The following is a 21,490-nucleotide window of genomic DNA, read 5'->3' as shown; positions in this document are numbered from 1 at the left end:
AAACTGAGCAAAATAACCAATGCATACAATCACATATGTTAAAATGATCTATATAAAAAATCATACAAAAGACAACTATTAAAAACAAAGGTTGCACTGTTTATTGCTAGCATGTTCACAAGAATAACTGCAATTCCAGCAACTATAAAGTTTTTTTATTCATGTGCATTTTGTTATAGATGATGCTATTTACTGCAGATGCCTGGAAATATTTACTACACTCAAACTCACACAATAACAATTATGTATCACCAGAGTACCTGCTCTGAACTTTTATGATTATGACGCAAATACAAAATGGATGCTGCTGCACTACTTATACTTTTATAAAGCTCCATCTGAATGTGTCACACAGTGTTGCAAGCATGCTTTATTAAAAGTGCATTAAAGTACACAAGAATCACAAAAAACATTCTGTTCTTGGTATCTTTAAAACCGTCTGACATTCCTTGCCATATAGTCAACCGGAAGTTTCCTCATGCAGTCAATGCATTGTTTCGTAATCAAATGATTACCGTCAAAATTATGTTTCTGTTTGTGGCCATTTGGCAGTAACACATTCATCAATGGATTCATAGCAGCCTGGCTCGGTAACCATTGAAAACACAAGCAAGCTCCATGTTGGGCAAAGTAGATGTGGGCCATGTGTTCCCATTATTGTCTTGTTTTGAAAGAGCTCTTCAATATACTAATCACTCTGTTCAGAAGGGCAGTCAGTGTATCAACATTTGGTCAAAGGAAATTGACCCTTTTTTAGGAACAGAGAAATAATTTATCTGTTCATGACCTCTGTGCAGGTTCCCCTGGAGGTCCAGATGGTCCAGGTGGCCCCGGTGGTCCCGTAAGTCCACGGAGTCCTGAAGGACCATTAAGCCCATGTATCCCTGGGAGTCCAGCTTGGCCCTGGATTCCCGTAGGGCCCTTAGGGCCAAGAGCTCCATCCTTCCCAGGAACCCCCATGTCTCCCTTCTGTCCCTTTTCACCACGAGGCCCTGGTTGTCCTAAAGACCCCTTTTCCCCTTTAGATCCTGGAGCCCCCTTCATACCGTAAACTCCTGGGAAACCTTGATCACCCTTAATTCCCGCAAAACCCTTCGGCCCTTGAGACCCACGGTTTCCAGCAAGTCCTCTGTCTCCCTTGATGCCCATGAGGCCTTCAAGTCCTCTGGCTCCTGGTTCTCCCCTGTTTCCCTTTGGACCTGGTGGACCAGGTAAACCTGTAGGAAAGCATGAATGAGGTCTTTATTGTTTCTATTTCTCCAGAACATAGTAATGTCGTATATGTCTTCTCTAGAGCTTCAAAAGAGTTCCTAACATTTTCTTGAACATCATCTCTAAGCAACAAAATTTACTCTAGGATGAGAACGTGCAACTTATTTAATACAGGTACAACCAAACCTTTCAAAATGGTAAAGTTCTGGATCAGCTGTGCATGACTGGTGTCCACCAGCTTCATCTCCTCCATCACCATGGAGAGGTTCCTCACATCGGCATCAAGGCGAAAACTCAGCATCATGTACTGCATCCTGAGAGTGTCCGCCAGGTGAAGAAGCAGCAAGACAGTGTTGTTCAGGTTCTGCAGATCTTCCGTGTGACTGCCCAGTCTGGATTGGCAAGAGGAACTTTCAATGTTAATGTACTTGTACATGCTCTGAACGTGGCTGACGGTGGCGTTAATGCTGGAGGAGATTGTGTCGATTTCCATTTCGATGGAATTCATTCTTGCATCCAGGGTCACAAATCGTTCTCCGGTACGGTTCTCATAATACTTGGCGTGGTACTGATGGTCATGCATGTTCTCCTCGTGTTCATCGATGTAGGAAGACACATTGTCCAGTTGCATCTGAAGGTTCATGACCTGTAGGGTGAGATCATGAATCATCTCCGAGCTCATGCTGATCTGCTGGTGGGTAGCAGAAATGGAACTCTGAAGGGTTCTTAGGGTCTGTGTGGTCACACTGGAGTTGGATTTGAGCGTGCTTAAACCTCTGCTATAGTTCTGCCAGTCCATTGTTATTTTCTGAAGCACCATGGTCTCCTCTTCGGCCTTCCTCTGAAGAGCACCTATCCACAACGCACTGAGAGCAACCGTTGTGTTGACCTGTTGCACTGTGGCCTTCAAATCGTACTGATCTTCCACAAGAGTTTTCAATCCTTGATCGGTTTCGTTGATGACAACCTGCCAACCGGTCACCTGATCCAAGTACTGGGCCAAAGATTGGTTAATACGCTTGATGGTGATTCCAAAGGCCTGAAGATCTCGCGTCATTCTGTTGCTGGATTGCATCAGATTTTGCTGGGATTGAGTGGACTGGTCCAACTGGTGCTCTTGACCTAAAACTTTCTTCTGGATGTCCTCAAACTCTTTTTTTAATCTGGCAATCTCCACTTGGAATTGTGCAACGTCTAAACAGTTGGAATAGTTGCTTGTTGCACTGAAGTCTGCAAAAAACCACCAAATCGTTAATCTCTTTTGTGTAATGTCAAGAAAAGATACAAAATAATGCACAATACAAAATTTCTCCACCAATATGATAGTCGCTTGATCAGAGTGATTTCTACCGATGCCGATTCTGAAGATTACATTAATATTTCTTAACTTTATGAATGTCATTAATTCATATAATGACTAATAATATTGAACATCGAACTGGTGATGTTTCGTAACATTTTCTATACACAGAGTACAAATTCATGGAATTTTCCTGTCCTCTTTTGATAGCGATAGTGTAAAAAATTAGCTTTTATCAACCAATACTGATTATTGGCTAATAAATCAGTGCATCGCTACAATATGTGCTTCACAGGTTGCAAGCAAAGGCTGATTTGTTTGTGTATGCACAGCTGTGTCTTTGTCATTATTTGGGTAATGTAAGGGTTATGTGTGCTTTTGTAATTTTTTGTCTTTTATTTTGAAGTTGTTTTTGTAGTCATGGTTTTATGGTCTCTGTAGTCTTTTGTGTTTTCCTGCCCTGATTGTTTCCACGTGTACCTTGTTACCTCTGATTGTCTTGTGTGTATATATACCCCTGTGTTTGCTTCTTATCCGTTATTGAATGTATTTGAGTTGTGTTGTGTTTTGTTTTGTTTATGCTTGCCATGTCTGATCTTGTTTATCTCGTTCTCTGATGTTAATTTCATTTAGACTATTAAATCACTTAAAAATCTGCACTTAGATACAGCCTCTCTGTTTCATGCTTGGACTACTCATTACAGGTAATAAATGTTTCCTCATGAGGTTGTGCTCTCTGAGGGGTTTACCAACCACAGGACGTGAACTGTGAGATCAGATAAACAAATGAGATAAATCTATGAGATCTACTTTAAACAGGAGCAGCCGCTGTGAGAAAATGGGTGTTCTTGATCTCAGATCGTAAAATAAGAAGTTTTACCTTTTATATTCTCTTGGACTTTGGAAATCTTTTTTTGGTAAAACGACTCCTCTTCGGATAAGGTGTCGACTCTCCTAAAGACTGTGAAAATGCATTTATATTAAAATAAATTCAGGCAATGTGAAACAAGAAAACATTGGAGTGCTTCCTGCAAAGTTCTAATTTGAAATATTGAAACATTCATTTGTGCAGTTGCAACACAGCACCAATTGCAATACTTTGAATCTCAGCCAACTGGTACCTCCTTGAAAAAATGTGTTGGGGAATCTTTTCAGACGCTTTATAGACCAAGACTTAATCTTGGACTTTGGGGACTGGTAAAGCATATAATGGGTTGTTGCTTGGGGTCGTAACTTAAATTCCAGCTGCATGTGTGTCACCTGCTGTATTACAAAAGGTGATGAAAAGAGATTTTCTATAGTTTTCTACACATTTCCTCAGATGTGCCTGATATTGTATTCAGTGATAATTTTATTCAGATTAACTTCCTGAGGTCCTTATCAAAACTGTACGCATATTCCACACATCACTGCTTGTTATATAACAACATTTTTGGGGAGTTACAGAAATATGAAACAGATACATGTAACATCATACTGAAATGTCTAGTACTTCACGTGTCTTCTTTTTTATTTAAACAATTTCCTGCATCTAAGTATTCCTATATTCCTGATTTGCTCCGTAAAGTGTTTTCACATAAACAACGCAAATTATTGTTTATGTGCTATTGATGTGGGTTGATATTTATTGCAATCAACAGATTTTAACCGAACAATTGCAAAGAGAACAAAAAACAAATCGTGTTGTAAACAGGGCTTATTAATGATGTGTTTTAGGGTGGTATCAACTTACCAAGGGATGCCAAGACGGCCACGGCAATGATGAGCAAAGCTAAAAAGCCATAGAGCATTTTGACAGCTAGCTGGAGAGAATGTGACTGCTGGCATTTCATACATCCACCTCTTGTCCTTCCTGTGGATTTAAAAAGACACTCTGGTATTCTGAACTTTAACTTAAACTAACCATTTTATCCAAACTTCTTCTCAAAATCAACATTAAAGATGAAGTGTGTATTTTTTCTTGTTCTTTCTTGTTTCAATTCAAATTTAATATGCAGAGAAGAGACAACTATACATTTGCCATTTGTGGTTTGATTTCTATAAAACGTTGACACTGTGAAACTTAAACTTTGGGCGTTCTGGCCAGCACGACAGAGGGAAAATCAAGCACAAAGGAAATCATCAGGGTATGTCTTGCCTAATGTTTTTCAAACTCAGGTTTTGGACATACTACTCATTTTACATAGTATAGAAGTAGGCGATTTCAAACAAAGGGTGGACTCATGTACATATAAATGTTTATCAAGCAAATCATTTTAAATCATATTCCAAAAGCACAATTTTTTCACAGAACAACCATTATTATTAATACGGTGTAAAAAGCGATGTGCACTCTGAGAGCAATAAACTTCACGAAAGATGAACTTTTCTAACCTCTGAAAGGAGGATTATCTTCCTCTTCACCAGTTAAGTCCTCTGCAATGAAAGATTGTACAAAACATGAACATGAAGTCATGACTGTCAAATGTATCACAGTCAAATGAAATCATCTTAATAAATATTTTCCGTTGGGGCTTATCATCTCCCTTCCGGACGGAATTAAAACATTATATCATCATATTTTCAACATGTGCACTTTCAGAAGTAAATGTCAAGAGATTATAAGAGGACAACACGATCCATTGCCGGGAGTATTGTGCATGTTTGTGTACATTTTATGAGTCTATAAAGAAAGAACTTTTACAAATGCATGAGAGAATATGTTTACATACCATTGAAAAGCTGATTCTCGTAGCCACTATAGCTATCTGCAAGAGAAAAGGAAGGTTGAGGCGTTTGCAAATTTATTGTAAATTATAATCTTGGGGAAACAACCCAGAATTTATTTCAGCAACATAGATCTTAAAATTCAAGCCAAACTGCCAGATCTGCTTGGCAGAAGTCTCTTGAATACAGAAAACAGTCAACTTGGACCGATTTTTACTTCATTGAAGTCATTGTTGGAAAGTACCTTATATTAGGACAATTATATTACATTGAGGGAAGTGTTTTTTTTTTTGTTGCTAAATTTGATTTGCCTTTTGCATGATTAATATTCTCAGGGAGGAATAAAATCGCATTGGGAATGTTTTATGTGTCAGATATGCACTTAAGCTAATCTAATGGGTTTAGCAGCCCATGGTAAGTTTGTTTTCAATGGTATTCTGAGTTCATTTATATGTTTTAGGCAATCTTTTAATCCAATGTAATTCCATACTTTATTTATTTAAAGTTACCAGTTCTTGACAAAAACAATTAGGAAGACCAATAAAATTGTAGATTTTAAACAAACTCACATAAAAAATGATTATTGTATGTCAGAATGCAGTAGACCAAATCAAACCAACACCAACAGAAAGATGCTCAGATACACAAAAGAGCTGCAGGTGGGAAACAAGCTGTTCTGGTCAAATGCCGGGAAAATAAAGCATAACCAATTTAACAAAAAGAAAAGGGGGGGGGGCATTATTACAGTCACCTTCGGTACATTTTATTAGGTGCTATAGACACCTGAACTTTACAATTAGAGCCTTGAAATTTAGGTTTGTTCTACACTAAGATTGAGACCACCCATGTATAAATCAGTGGGAAGAAGAAATAGAGACAGGAAGCGCACAGGAAGAAGGATGAAAACGTGGAGGCGTTTCCTTGGAAGGATGCAATCTGCCAAGTTGTGCATCTGCACAGCATCACTGGAGGACAGACTATGTCTGCTTGCAAAAATTGGGTAGACAACTAAATAAACACTGTAAAAAAGTTGTTCTCAGTTGGTTCACTTTAAAAAAATAAGTTACCAAGTTGCCAACCAAATGACTTATTATAAGTTGAAACAACATTTTGGAATATGATGGAATGACAGCTGTCCGAATGACAGCTCTTTATCTTAAGTTGGTAGTTACTGGAGGCAGTACAACACTGACAAATCTGTTATTTTTTTGTAAGCGTTTCAAGGGTGCCATGTTAAAATAACCTCACACAGTCTCTCAGGGAGTGCAGACACTTGCACCTGCTTCATTTCTGTTTGTTTAAAACGTATCTCTTGGGTCGTGTTTTCAAACCCTGGTCATGACTTGGAGCGGCGCTTTGCAAACCAGACCAGCTAAGCTCATGTTCTGGGGTGAGATTGTTTATGCCCAATTCTCAAACAGCTGAAGTCAGGTCTGCTGGAACCAGAAGGGGCAAAATGACGGCGAGGAAACGAAGGGTGGGGGATTCTGGAATGTGCAAAGCTAAAGCAGGTCTCAGGCGTTTCCTCGCCAGTCCTGGTTACACAGGTGGAAAAGACTCAAGATTGGCCCTGACTTGTGGTATAGTGTAAGTTTTGCCAGGAGTACAGAGGAAAAGGAGGAGACCTTTACAGTCTGCACTGAATGTCTGCAAAACATCCCTTACACAGCCAGGAAATTTACCTTCAAAACCACCATATCCAGACTAACAGAAGAAGTACACTTGAAAGCTATCAAAATTATAAATAGACAGACCGTTTAATTTATTTGACAGTTCATTTATGGTCCTAGGGAATGGAAAGTATTTCTTGTTTGAAGTCTGAAAACATAAGGTGAATATGCTAGTGGTTGTAAAACAAGTCTGTCTACTTTAAAATGTGATGTAAGACTGTGCTGTAAATACAGATTGTAAACAAGCAATTTATACATACGAAGAGTTCATTTGCAAAAACAGATAACACTGTTTTTTGATCTTGTTTTTCTATTGTGCATTCCAATTAATATAAATCAAAATGCAGTTGGGTTGTTTTGATTAAGTAATAATAACTAAAAAATACAGCTAACTACCATAATAAAACACAATGAACACATAATAACATATTAAAAAACATGGATACAATTAATCTTAAAACCTGAGTTGTTGAGCAGATATTTTACAGTATGGAAAACAACATCTGTGCTCTGCAAAATATTAGAGTTTGAAATTGAATTGCAGGTCTTATCAAAATACTTAAGACATAACAAAAGTCATATGACACATACTGGGATGCAATCAATAAGATCTCATCCCTCGCAATATGTGATTTATCATGAGGTCTGCTACACATTAACCTTCCTCTCCTCCAATACACCTACATATATATGAAAGATGGTTCTTTAATAAACCTTCTGATTCCAACCCAAATCAATTGCAACCCTGGGAGACAGAGATGTAAGAATAAAGATTTATTCAAACACACTGGTCGATATCTTCATGCCTCCAGAGTTTACCAAAGATTTCAAAACGATTCTGCCAAAGGAAAGCCACTGTACATTTAATATAATTTACGTTCAACCAAAGGGCTTTGAATGTTGAGTTGGTGTGGTGTTCAAATTAATGATCTCTGTGTTCCCAGTGTTCTTATGCTTTCAAGCGGAAATCTGAGCTAAAATGGACAACACACATCAAAACATTCAGTAATCGTTGTATTTTGTGACCAGAAGAATGCAGTACCTCTGACAAAATGCCTGAAAGCTGAGATGGAAGGCAGAAATGTTGGGCTGGGTCTTTCCAAACCACAGGGATTCAACCATATCTAATAAAGACACTCTTTACTCTAATAAAGTGTCTCCACCGTTCTGCTGGAACTGCTTCTAGAGTCCAATGAAGATTGAAAGCATTCTTATAGTTACAGTCTTGTGTTCTTATAGTTTGGAAATGAAGGAGTTAAAAATTTGAGTTGAACCTCGGACCTCTTCTCTCCACCCTCCACCATGGATGTTTACAGTCACACATGGGTTGCCTTCATTTCATCAAAGGACACATTCTGGTATGTTTTGTATCTTGTTTTTAACAGAAGACGTTTTCAAAACATCCCTAAACCCTAGTCTTTAACCAAGACAAATTTGCTCTCATCATCTTTCTGTATTCAGTTATAGTTATAAACAGATGTGAAGACCAAATGTCTTCCATTAGATCTGATACACTTCAACAGATACTACCAAAATAACTTAAATAATATAACAGTTTGTCCTTCAGGAAAGAGATCTGAAAATACAGTCTACTGAATGTACGGATCAACGTGTTGGGTGTAACTAGTTACTAAGTAATTAGTTACTGTAATTTAATTACTTTTCCCATGAAAAAGTAAAGTAAGGGATTACTCAAATTTTTTCTGTAATTTAATTACAGTTACTTATGATGTAATTAAACTAAATACTTTGTGTAATATGTGTGTGCAATAGTGGAATTGCCATCAAAATTCAAAGTCTAACTTTAAAATCTGTACTTTAATGTATAATTCTCACATTTGTAATACTTTGGTCAGTTAATAATACTACTTTATGTAGTTTTGTATTATTTATTTGAATGAATGAAAAGAGCCGTTTCATGTCTTTCTAATCAAGGTAGATATAGGAGGGCTGGCAAACGATTAATCGTGATTAATTGCATCCGGAATAAAAGTTTGTGTTTACATAATGTATATCGGTGTTCTGTGCATATTAATTTTGTATTTATGAACACATACACATAAATGCATATATTTAAGAACAATATAAAATATAACAATTAATAAACTTTTATTTAGAATTTCAATTATTGGTAAATATAAATGAATACATTTAAATATTTCCTAAATATATAGACAAGTATATGTATGTTTTGTCTTTATAAATACAAAATTAATACGCACAGTACACAGATATATATTATATAAACACAAACCTTTATTCTGGATGCGATTAATCGCAATTAATCGCGATTAATCGTTCGACTGCCCTAGTAATAAGTAATTAAATACTTTTCTGAGTGAGTAACTTGTACTCTAATTACACTATTGAATATGTAATTAATTACATATTAGAAACACATTAGAAACCCTGCTCTTTCATGACTCTCTGAGTTACGCATTAAAAGAGAACGAAATTGACCTTGCACAAGTTTCCTATGAATACAGATATCCTCGCCCAAGTATATAGATCCACATATTTTAAAGAACTTGTTTTGTTATACAGTATGTTGACAAGAACCAGTATCTAACATACTACCATGCGGTTTATGTAATCCTAACCCAAAATTCAACAGCAAACAGTCAAGCTGAGAGTGCTGAAGGTATTGTATAATGTATTTCGCGGTCAAATAACAGAAACACAGCCTCGCATCCAACATCAACAGTTTTCCGGCCTCTCTAAACCTTGTGGTCTTTAATGTTTACTGTCAGCTCATTCATGTACACTTTCAAGTCTCATGCATAATATATGTGCTTCCCATGTGGCAAAACATGACACATTTGTCACAGCAAAAACTTTGCTTACCTTTCATGTTGACTCTGTAAAGCTGCCTGAGGAAGGGTTGGTGAAGCTCAGATGAAATATCTTAATGCACCTGTTTGAAAGCACGAGCTTGGGATGTACGTTAGAAACCAGTCAAAATCCAAAACTACAATCTCCACAATCACCAAGAAGCATTCTTGTTTGTTTACGTCAATAAAAAACGTCCGAAGATCTGGAAACAGTCCAATGAAATGTTGAACAACAATAATACAGCAAGCAACAGCCGGTGTATACGGAGAACCCTTCTAAAACATGCTGCCTCTGCTGTAGAAGCAAGTGAGAGTCATACCTTGGACAGTTACCATGTGCAGCTTTGGGAAACATGAGGGTGAGAGGGAGTGAATGTTTTTGTGTGGGAAAGGGAGGGGGCAGATGAAGAGAAAGGAGGAGAAAAGGAGGTGGTGGGACGGTGCATGTGCTTCACAGAGTCTTCACCACCGGCCTAATTGTTAACAAATGTCCAGTATTAGAGTAACACACACCTTATCTTCAGAGACCTGTGTTGTTGGATGTCTTTATGCTCGTCATATGGGAGAAAAAGGGACACGCTGCTGCTCAACTCTCTGTTTTCAGAGATAAACAGCTTTCACAGATGTAACGTGCAGCTTTACGCTTTTAGCATGTTGTCTCAATTAAAAATGGTACAAGTGTGTTTAAAATTGCTTTCTGGGTTCTAATTATTTTTGGATGCTGTTAAAGGCATGATCCATAGACTGTTGCAACAGGAATAAGCAATGAGAAGTTTACATAGCACTATTAACATAATAAATGTTAAAAAAAAATACTGTTATTTTTTACAGAATTTTCATGTATAATGTCAACAAACTGTAATTTCATGGAATTTAACAGTTTTTTACAGATATTTCCTCAAATTTTAAAAAACAGTAAAAAACCTACAAATCACAGAAAAAAGACAAATTTACAAGAAAAACATAAAAAATGTAATTTTACGGAATTTAACTGTAATAACTGTATATTTCTGGTGCACCAGCTTCCGGAAAATTTTCATTTTTTGAACGGGATTTTTTAATACAGTCTATTTTTGAAATATGGTATAAAAAGCGTCAAATTACAGAAAAAGACTGGAAAGTTACAAGAAAAACATGAAAAATATGTCAAACTTTTATTTTTACGGTAGGCAATATTTCTGGCGCCCCAGCTGCCAGAAAAGGGTTCTTTTTTTACACAATTTTTTTATACAGTCTAACGTACATTTAGAGAAAAAGATTGCAAATTTACAAGAAAAATATGGAAAATATGTAATTTGACAGGAAAAACTGTTATTTTTATGGTATATTTTTTGGCGCCCCAGCTGCTGGAAAATTTCCTTTTTTTACAGTAATATTTTGTCTAAATTATTATTAAAACAAGTCTGTTTGTAATTTGTAAAAATATTTGAAAAACAATAATATCATTGTATTGAAGCTGGCTCTTCATCTGAGGATCAATCATTTGTGCTGCATTAGAAACCATTTTTACACACAACAGACACATTCTGCATTCGTCTTTGATTAAATGTGGGTTCATGATACGTTTAGCATCAAAGCAGAACTGATTAATTAAAACCATCTAAACTTTCATCGCCTGACATGTATTAGTCACGGGTGAATATCACAGCCATAAACACAATGATATCATAGAATTATATTTACCGTATCAATAAGTGAGAAGGGCCACAAGAGGAGATTTTGGGAATCCTTTGTCGCATATGGAGATTTTGTATGGCCTTCAAATTCTATTTGGTGAGCTGGAATACGAGAAAAAAAGATGATGTTAGGTTTCTGTTTTTCTCCTGTTCATGTTCACTTCTGCTTCACCTCAAGATCATTGTTTTGTTATATTATTGCTCATCTGAGATCAACAAGAGAACAGAGGATGAGAGAACGTGACTTAATGTGTTGTCTGACAGGATGCATAATCTTAACTTAATGTATCATGAACAATGAACATCATGATGCTTTGACAATGCTTTGGATGTGGGATGCAAATTTGATTTTACATGCTCTCAATCCTGATTCAATCCAGAGCCAGAGTAGTTTCACACAGTGAAATAAATGTCTGAATAAATAAAATATTAAATAGCACAAAAGAGATTTATCTTCATTGTTAGTTTTTTCCTGAATGTTAGCTGTCACACCATAGCACACATTTATGGTTTATTTTTCAATTAAGTACCAATAATAAATATAGTAAAAAAGACATTAAACCTGGGAATCTGTATTATCTTGGTGTAAAATAATGTATTAAACGTGTTTCCTACAAATTCAAGCTCTAATTTTTTATTTTTATAAAAAGGGTACTTTTATTATGAAAATAAGGAACATATTCATGTACTGTGGCATTTTAATGGTACTCCAAGTTACTTCAGATAATGTCATGATAATTAATAACATTGAATATCTTGTTTGTTAGTGCTGCTCTGGGCCATTGCACTTCCTTTAGCCTTACTCGCAGTGTGAAGTGTTTTGCTCTCACAAGAAGGTCTAATAAATAAAAGCTGAACTGAACTGACCTACAATCATCAGAATGGTATGTATTGTATTGTATTGTTACAATGCAATACAATACAATACAATACAATACAAACAGTTGCAAAAGATACTATAGGCTATTACACTAAAAACATCAACACCATCTGAATTCTTGTTGTTGGAGGTGAATATGAGAGAAGTTCTGCTGTTAACACACCTCCAATCGTGGTGACGTGAAGTTTTAGCGTGCGTCCATTACTTCAAACCACCAGCTTTGATCTGGTGGCCAAAACTGTAAACATTGCCGAATGGAGTAGTTTAATAGACTAGCGTGAGGATCCATCTAGCAGTAGGCCTAACTGATTCAGATGGCTTTAATACGAAATCATTAACAGGGGAAAACTACATACCAGACGCTTACTGTTGTATAGCACAAATATGTCACATCTTATTTTGGAAAGAGGCTGTTTTTTTCTTCCATGTTTTCAGAATGTGCAAACAAAATTTTGCACAGCTGAATGCAATCCAAACGTTTCTTCCTGAATATCACTTCAACATGCTGTTATGCATTTTTATGAAGACAGTGTTGTCATTTATTTGACTTTATTTGGGAGCTGCATTCCTGCTGGTGTGACCCCACAGCTGTGCTTTTTGCCTTACATATGATTCACTGCCACCCAGAGGACAGCGATGCACACTGCATCGACTCCTAAATTGACGATGTAAATAACTGTTTTGGAATTGTAAACCAATGTCCCGAGATCTGTTTGACAACCAGTGAAAGACAAGGAGGGGTCATCATTTTTGCAATCTGCAAAAAATAATTTGCACTATTTTCTATTTGGTGACTTCGGCATAGGAAGAGCACACTCCACCTTTGATTCAAAATTTTATTTTAATTATTATACGGCGCTCTGGAATACTTGATTCTGATTGGCCAGTTGCGACATTCCAAAGGTTGTTATTCTCTTATTGCGCAGCTCTTTGGAATGCTTGATTCTGATTGGCCGCAACATTTGCAGGTTTGTTATTCCCAGATAACAACTGCTCAAAACTAATAACACACGGTAAACTGAATGCAGCAAATCATTTTGACAGTTTTTTTTGACAAATTAAATATAAATATGTCTTTTGATGACATATACTGTATGACATTATATTTACAAATGATTAAACCAAATTGCCTGTTTGTGACATTTGAACGTCGTTTTTTCTTACCTTAAAACTGAAAATAAACGTTTTTTAACATACAGCAAAGTAAATATTTACTCTATTCTGCCATATGCCATGTGAAAATATGGAAAATATCATGTTAAATTACTAATTTTGAAGCATCATTCATGTCTATAACATAAACAATATGGAACACATTATGTCATGCAGTTTAATATTTTAAATAAACCTACATATGAGCAATAACAATCGTTAAAAGTCTGCCTGAGCAAACCCCTCCAATTAATTCAAAAGGAGGCAAAACAGACCAGGTACTGTGCTGTATTTTATGAGAAACATGACAACATTTTACAGTAATGAGGTCATAATGTGGGCGTGGCTTTAAGCTGCAGCTGTATGTCTGTAGGGAAAAAACGTGTATTTAGACCTTAATACAGTCTATGGTTTAGACATGCTCTTGCAGAGACCAATATCTAACATGACTTTGAATCACTGACTATATAAAAGCCAGCTGTGCTTTCCTGACATAACAGTTCCTCCGGTTTTGGAACATTTCACAAAAGTCAAAATAGCTCTGAGAGGGTTCAAAAGCTACCTGTGACAAGTCAAAACATACTAAGCATTTGTTGCAGCTGTAACTCTGAATGTCACGCTCTAAATGTGTAATATGCAATAAGAGATGATAATGTGTTGTTCAAAGCATAATAACAACTCTGGAAATGACACGATTATTTCTGCTTTACAGACATAACAATTATAAGTCACAGTGTCTCATTTGTATCGCCAAATATTATTTTGTTACCCATTTTCACTAACATTATAGCCTTTACTGTCTTTTCAGACATGATGAAATCAGTACCAAGTTTTGTGGCCTTTATTGCGTGCCTATTAGCTTTGAATCTAACATTGAAAAAACATTTTATAAGATGTATACATTTTTGTTTACAACTGCACTACGCTAATTTTGTCAAATCAAATGCTCTCCAGAATGAGAATATCCCTTCCCCTTAAAGGGACAGTTCACCCAAAAATTAAAATTTTTCATAATTTACTCAACCTCGAATTGTTCCAATTACATAAATACATTTCATTGTTTTGATGAGCAGAGAAATATATTTGGAAGAATGCTTGTAACCAAACAGTTATTGACAACTATAACGGTAGTCGAAAGTGCCCCACAACTGTTTGCTTTCCTGTCATGATCGGGGTGTGAGGGGACAGAGGACCCAGGCGCAGACAGCGGGTAAGGGGTTAACACAAGACTTTTTAATAATAAAAACAAAACAAAAACCCACAGGGGGTAACACAACAGAGCAAGGGTATAAAACACGACGGGTCAACAGGAACATAGACTAACTACACTAGACAAGACAACGCTTGACATAAATTACAAATGACTTGACTTGACTAGACTAGACTAGACTAGACTAGACTAGACTAGACTAGACTAGACTAGACTAGACTAGACACAGGACCTTACCCACACGAATCTAAATGAACCTGCACAAGACAGAAAACACAGGGGCATTAAATAAGGGATCAAATCAAGAGGGAACAGGTGCAGGGCATGAAACAATTAACAAGTAATAATGAGAAGAGGAGAGGGCAGTAATAAAGACGAGACCTGAGAGAGCGCATAGTACATCATAACAACAATATCATGTCTCTCTCACACTAAACATGAGGCTCTGTCATGATCCTGCCACTAGACCAAGAAAGACATCTTTTGTGTTCAACAGAGCAAAGAAATTTATAAAGCAAAATCCAATGGTATTCAATGGTAGCCAAGAACTGTTTGGTTACAAGCATTCTTCCAAATATCTTTCTCAGAATAAAGAAATGTATACAGATCTGGAACAACTTGACGGTGAGTATTTGATGACAGACTTTTCGTTTTTGGGTGAACTGTCCCTTTAAACTTCTGTTTCAAAAAATGATTTAACAGGGTATTTAGGATTACTTTGAGTAATGTTACATAATCATAATGTCTTCGAAAAAAATAAATGCCTCTATCCCACTGGGAGCTGGGCAGATATATTGGGTAATAATAACATGTTTAGTCCACGGTGTAACAGGTCTAGCACACGTCGCTCATTAAAGTCCCTTACATAACCTGCAAAAGTGGCCCACTTGTTTACCTAGTTTCACCATCAGTGTTTATCTGCAAGCTACTTTCACATTATCTGACAGATTGTTTCTGCACCAACATGTATTATGGGTTTAAATGGGTCATTTTAAAGTCTGCAATGATTCACCATTGTTAAATGTTGGAACCCTCTGACAATAATGAATAAGCCATATACTGTCATTGCTGGTAAACTCCAGAAAACGGTTTTCCTGTAAGCACCACGTTCAGGCTGTGTCTCCACAAGCACGCTGAGATGAGACAGAGCAATATTGCCCACTTCTGGCGAGAGGAAGTGCCTGCTGTTTTGAATTATTCTGGAAAAGTCTAAAGCCACGGGCATTCTCATCCTGTGAATCATTGCGTCAACATCAGCCAGCCTCCCAGTATATAAACCTAACAGAGCAAGCACAGTTCATCAGCAAGAAAGAGAAAGGATCAAATAAGGGTAAGTCCAGCAAAATAATAGGATTTGTATATTTATATAGAGAGGATTTATGTAGAGCATCCTGGTTTTTATTATACAATTGCTTTTCATATGTGCTGTTTTTATGTGCATCATTATTTTAACTTCGAATAAATGTATTATAGTGATGTAATACCTATAGATGATGGAATTTAACATACAGTGCATTGGTTTACTACAAATGTTCCAGTTTTGTATTTGTAAATAATTAAACAGAGCCTATAACCCACTAGTGCAAAAACTGTAAACAATATTTTGGCACTGTTTTACTTGACAAAAGACTGCACAAATGCAATCCTAATATTTTCTAAATTAAAATAGCCGTATTAAACCTGCTTTATGTTTGTCAAATGTATTCATTCTAAAAAGTGTTTGGCTGACTTTGAATGTGACTTCTCTGGGAGAATTCGCATTGATTTTTTCATTGCAGAGAGGAATTTGTCTCGCAGCCCCATCCCAATGTGGGAAGCTAAGCCGGGTCAAATGCATTGAGAGGACGCACACTGTGCACTAGCAAGATGTCATTAAACAGAACAAATCCCCTCAACCCATCACCAAGCCATCTGTGTCATCTTATTCTAGCCAGAAAAAATCTAAAACTGCAGAAAAACACTATCACAGAAGGTCTGAGAGATAAGAGACAAGGACAAATTTAAATCAAGGAAACCAAAAAGACAAAATAACATGCTTGGACGTTTTTTAACTAATCGCAGTTGAATAAGATAAGCTGAAGAATCGCACCTTATTAAACTAAGCCATAACAATGTGTGGGGAAAACGTTTCTTATGTAACCAGGCTCCCGTCTTTATTTGGTCTGAGTTGGGGTGTATGTACACAAACCCATAGTTAAAGGTTTGCCTTATCAGACCGAGCCGAAGCTTTTATGATGTTTGCCCAGACTATACTGTGAATCACTGTGTGAACTAAACAACAGCTGTGAAAGACCATTGACATCCTAATAGTTAGAATTATTCAACATGATTAAAAGTACAGCTTTATTAAAGAAACCCCCAAAGGTTAACCTACTTGGACACATGGGAAACTGGGATTAAGCGTTGTCAGAACAACCGTTCTGAAAGCTTTGGTGCAAAGAATTTGCTTTCAAATCCACATATAGTGAAAGTCAACAAAAGCCCATGGAGAGGCTTCTGTACGTTTTTCTGCACGTTTTCTATGCTTGAGCTGATTTTGGTCTTTAAATCTTTTTTGTTAAAAGCTCAAAAAGTTCTTCAGCAGAAACAGTATCTAACCTCAGCTTTTGTTATGAGCAACATTACCCCCTGCCAGGTCTTATCAACATTGCAAAAACAATACAAGGTCATAGACACACTTCTATTGCATCACAGATATATAAACAGCTGCACTGATACAATGGATTCAGAATTATGTCTGTAGAGCAACCTATGGCACAAGACATGTTATTTTAAGTGTTGGTTTGCAGTTATTTGTGTTCAAAAGCTAGTAAAACCACTGTTGAGATGCCCACCACTTTCCTATACATGTGGAAAAAGGTTGATTCTGGTTCGGATTCCTTCTGTTTCAGACTGTTATAGAGCATCGAAAATCTCATCACCAAAGATGAAGATCTCATGGTGTTTACTGGGGCTTTCTGTCCTCTGCCTCTTTGTTGAGTCTTTGTTTCCCCCTACTAGAGAGGATCTCAATCGTAAGTCTGCTTTTATTTTACAGTTCAGATGTGTAAGTGGTCACGAAAGAGCTCATGAAAATCTTGTTCACAGAGATCTCTATGCTCGGTGAGAAGTACCTGGACAAACAGATTAAAAATGCCATCAATGGAGTGAAGGATATGAAGACTGTGATGGAGAGATCAGGGGAGGATCATAAGAAGTTTGTGACTGAACTGGAGAAAACCAAAGAAGAGAAAGAGGTGAGACAGACAGGATTGATAGAAAGACAAATTCGAACATTTTGTGATGGAAATTACATTAGAAACATTAACATAATAATGTAAAAACTATGATTTTCACATTTTGCATACAGAAAAAACGTCTCAGTATTTACCTTATTGATGTATTTCTCTTTGTTCATCGTGTTTCTTATGTCCTCTGAAGCATATTTTTCATTGCCACATCGTTTCCTTGGTAACCAAGTATGCAAAATCTTTGAGAAATAAAATGGCAAGTGGCAAAAATCTTGATAAATGCACATCGGCTCGAAACTATATTTATGTACAAATTTATCAATATAAATCCACAATATATACTGAAATTTGTTTAGATTATCATTCAATTTTCATACACTGTTAAGAATGATGTGCTCAATAAGTCACGGCAACATATATTATTATTTTAAGTCATAAAAATAAGTTAATACATTTTAACTTGTTTTTATAAGTTACACCAATTTAAAGCTAGTCCCAATTTAAAGTAAGGTCAAATGACCTGTGACCGGTACATTAAAATCTAAGGTAAGTCAAGATTTTTTTTGCAGTTACCATTAGGGACGTAACGATATCAAAATCTCACTGTACAATAATACCTCAGTATGACGTTCACGGTACGATATTTATTGCAATATTTAAAATGACAAATGATGACTTGGAATAAGCATCCTCTTTTCCTTATCCTCTAATCATAACTGTTGCTTAGAGGTATGAGTTATGAGATGGGTCAAATGACCTAAAAATCCCTTTTATAAAATAAAATAATTGCACCAGATGGACTTTGTCAAAGGTAACATCTATTATTTTTCAAACATTCTCTATGTTAGGCCCGGAAGACCTTTCGTTTCATACAGTCATGTGACCACGATAATATTGAGGCAATTTTGCTATTGCGATAACACGATAGCGATAATACTGTTACATCCCTAGTTACCATGCATTATAATACCATATATTGAGGTGGTTTTTAGGACATTCAAGCAGTGTTTACAATCATGCCTTACAAAAAAGCTTTACTGGTATGCATTGTGTGACAAAACAAGTGCACTTATGTATTTTAAAGAATGTCACTGCAAGCTATATTCAGTTTAGGCAGCTCTAACATTTATTTTGCAACAATGCAAAATTGTGAAAAGGCCTATTTATGAAAAAAATTTAATTGAACTGAATTGAAAGTCTGGGTCAAGTGTGAAGTAAAATGTTTACAAAACAAAAAAAAGTTTGGTAGCACTTTTTTTTACAGTCCTGTTTCCCATGTACATACTGTGAAATTATTACAGTAAATATAATAACTGGGTAGGTACTAACCCTGAACCTACCCCTAAACCTAAACTTACACCATGTAGTTACCTCATACTACCCAGTACTTTCTTTGGTAGGTACACTGTATGTACACTATAGGTGTACATGTACTGTTAAATAAAGTGCAACCAAAAGTTTTAATAGCCTATAACTAACAACAACACAAAGTGGAACTAGTTTAAGAAACACCCATGACATATTCCATATATGGAAAAGTCTCCATTACATTACATCTTTCAAGACTAGCATTTATTTAACAGATAAATATTTTACATACTTGGTACAATGCTGGACAGTTCTTGTGCATACTGGAATCTTGTCTCTCCCTGCGTTGTTCATTATAGTATGCCCTAAAGACGGCTCAGGAAATGGAAGAGAAACTAAAAGAAGAACAGAGCATGTGTAATGAAACCATGCAGGCTCTGTGGGAGGAGTGCAAGCCATGTCTGAGAAACACCTGCATTAAATATTACTCTCGCACCTGCAGCAGTGGAGCCGGCCTGGTGGGACGGCAGGTGAGAGTTTATAAACACCTGTAAAAATGACCTCCTTTTATCACAATGATTGAAATCATCTTTCTGTGTCTCCTCCTCAGCTGGGAGAAGTTCTGAACAGGACCTCTCCCATGTCAATCTGGATCAACGGGCAGAACATCGAGACTCTGGTGGACCAGGACCAGCAGCAGACAAGACACTTCCAGGACCTGGAGGAACGCTACACGGAGGTCGCCGATGGAGTGGATAACATCTTCAAGAACAGCATGAAGGTGTTCGACCACATGCGTGTTTTCCATCAGCCCGCTTTCCACCAGCCGCCTTTCTTCCCCAGCGCTTTCCATATGCCCAGCATCTTTGGAAGACAAGTTCCAGCAGCAAGCCGGGCTGCCCGTGTTTACCGGTCCCCCATGCATGATCCCGGGTTTCACAACTTCCATAGCATGTTCAACCCCATGATGGACATGGCAAGAAACATGTTTGGATCAATCGAGCCCTTCATGGGAACCGACATGGATTTCCCCGAGGGTAAATCTTGTTAACAATATGTTTTACAAAACGCAATATTATCACGATATAGCAGTTAAACTTGATCAAAAATGCTTCACAATGCCATAAAAGAACCATTTTTGGCTGAAAGAAACGTTTATAACCTTTCCGTTTCACCAAAGCTTGTTTCTCAGACTTGTCCTCTATTCACAGATGGGAACACGAATGAGGACGTTATCGAAACAAGACCGTTCGGAAATGACAAAATGACCTGCAGGGAGATCCGTCGTAATTCTGCCGGCTGCATTAAACTAAAAGAAGAATGTGAGAAATGTAAAGAGATTCAGCACATCGGTAAGTGTAACGTACGATTAAATACAAACGTTGTTGAACATCAACCTCAAGATTTGGGAATGATGCTTGCCCCTTTTCCTCAGATTGTTCCGGAAAGCGGCCCCTGGAGGGACCCCTGAAAGCAGAGCTGGAGAAGGCTCTCGCCAGGGCTGAAAGATTCACCCAGGAGTACAACAACGTTATGAGACGATTTGAAGAGCAGATGTTCAACACGTCAAGTCTGCTAGACATGTTCAACAAGCAGTTCGGCTGGGTGTCGTCTCTGGCGAACCACACCACAAATGAGGACGGATTTTTCCAAATACAGGCAGTAAGTTCGGATCGCACGCAAAGTGATAAACAAGGACAAATGTTTGTTTGAAAGTTTTGACCATACGCTGAACGATTCAAAATGCAGAACTTTTCCGTGTAATTTCATGTGCAGGTGATGTCCAAAGGCACAGATAGTGTTGGGAACCCAGCTGACACGAAAGTGTCAGTGAAGCTGTTCGATGGTCCAGACATGAGCTTCACAGTGCCAGGAGACATTCTCTGGAGCGATCCAAAATTCTCAGAGGTGGTGGCACAAGAGGCTTTGGATCGCTACAAAGAGGACACCGTGTACGTTTTTCTTCCTTCTTTTTCATTTCAACAAACATGATCTTCTAAATCCTTAAGGTCAACTGTGTTTTACATGGATAATTATCATATACATGATTTCTTTTCCAGAATCACAAACTAAAGGTTTTGGAAGACGGGTACTTTCAGTGAAGGAGAGCTGCTCCAAGAAATCCTTCTAGATGAATATTACCGCCAGATATTGAGAGATGTTTTACTCATGTGGATTTCTGTTGTCTAACAACACAGCTACTGTCACCCTGCTTAACCTGCAGAGACCCTAAAGAGATTGTATAGAATATGTGCTTATGAACTTATAATCAACTGTACATTGTCAAATACAATAAAACAAACCAAAATCAACAT

At 37.1% G+C, this 21,490-nt stretch overlaps 2 protein-coding genes across 3 annotated transcripts; one reads left to right on the top strand and one right to left on the bottom strand.

Moving 5' to 3' along the window:
- Positions 1 to 69: 69 nt before the first annotated feature.
- Positions 70 to 19,528, bottom strand: scara3 (scavenger receptor class A, member 3). Of its 2 annotated transcripts, XM_057352651.1 has the most exons (9): positions 18,008 to 19,528; positions 11,403 to 11,497; positions 9,733 to 9,819; positions 5,224 to 5,259; positions 4,886 to 4,927; positions 4,245 to 4,364; positions 3,393 to 3,473; positions 1,399 to 2,442; positions 70 to 1,217 (listed from the first exon to the last, which is right to left on the bottom strand). In XM_057352651.1, the coding sequence occupies exons 3-9, from the start codon at positions 9,737 to 9,739 to the stop codon at positions 781 to 783; spliced, it is 1,767 nt and encodes a 588-aa protein (XP_057208634.1). In that variant the 5' UTR covers positions 9,740 to 9,819; positions 11,403 to 11,497; positions 18,008 to 19,528; the 3' UTR covers positions 70 to 780. The 2 variants fall into 2 exon arrangements, with proteins under 2 accessions (XP_057208634.1, XP_057208633.1); XM_057352650.1 differs by lacking the exons at positions 11,403 to 11,497; positions 18,008 to 19,528 and having other exon boundaries at positions 9,733 to 10,146.
- Positions 15,835 to 21,489, top strand: clu (clusterin). The gene is made up of 9 exons (XM_057352652.1): positions 15,835 to 15,967; positions 17,529 to 17,651; positions 17,725 to 17,873; positions 19,535 to 19,705; positions 19,786 to 20,212; positions 20,387 to 20,527; positions 20,611 to 20,837; positions 20,952 to 21,127; positions 21,236 to 21,489. Exons 2-9 carry the CDS (start codon positions 17,564 to 17,566, stop codon positions 21,246 to 21,248), a joined length of 1,392 nt encoding a protein of 463 aa, XP_057208635.1. The 5' UTR covers positions 15,835 to 15,967; positions 17,529 to 17,563; the 3' UTR covers positions 21,249 to 21,489.
- The last annotated feature ends 1 nt before the right edge of the window (position 21,490 follows it).

The sequence above is a fragment of the Triplophysa rosa genome, linkage group LG15, assembly GCF_024868665.1.
Source record: "Triplophysa rosa linkage group LG15, Trosa_1v2, whole genome shotgun sequence".
Taxonomy (NCBI): domain Eukaryota; kingdom Metazoa; phylum Chordata; class Actinopteri; order Cypriniformes; family Nemacheilidae; genus Triplophysa; species Triplophysa rosa.
The sequence above is the reverse complement of the archived record's forward strand: the minus strand, read 5'-3'. Positions and strand labels throughout refer to the sequence as shown.

What these genes read in the sequence shown, in the direction of transcription:
- clu (XM_057352652.1), top strand. Translation starts at nt 17,564, where the DNA reads ATGAAGATCTCATGGTGTTTACTGGGGCTTTCTGTCCTCTGCCTCTTT. An exon ending in TACTAGAGAGGATCTCAATC is followed by an intron (nt 17,652 to 17,724) that starts GTAAGTCTGCTT and finishes TCTTGTTCACAG; the next exon opens with AGATCTCTATGCTCGGTGAG. An exon ending in GATTTTTCCAAATACAGGCA is followed by an intron (nt 20,838 to 20,951) that starts GTAAGTTCGGAT and finishes TTTCATGTGCAG; the next exon opens with GTGATGTCCAAAGGCACAGA.
- scara3 (XM_057352651.1), bottom strand. An exon ending in AGATAATCCTCCTTTCAGAG is followed by an intron (nt 4,365 to 4,885) that starts GTTAGAAAAGTT and finishes TTAAATCCACAG; the next exon opens with GAAGGACAAGAGGTGGATGT. An exon ending in GAACTTTACCATTTTGAAAG is followed by an intron (nt 1,218 to 1,398) that starts GTTTGGTTGTAC and finishes GCTTTCCTACAG; the next exon opens with GTTTACCTGGTCCACCAGGT.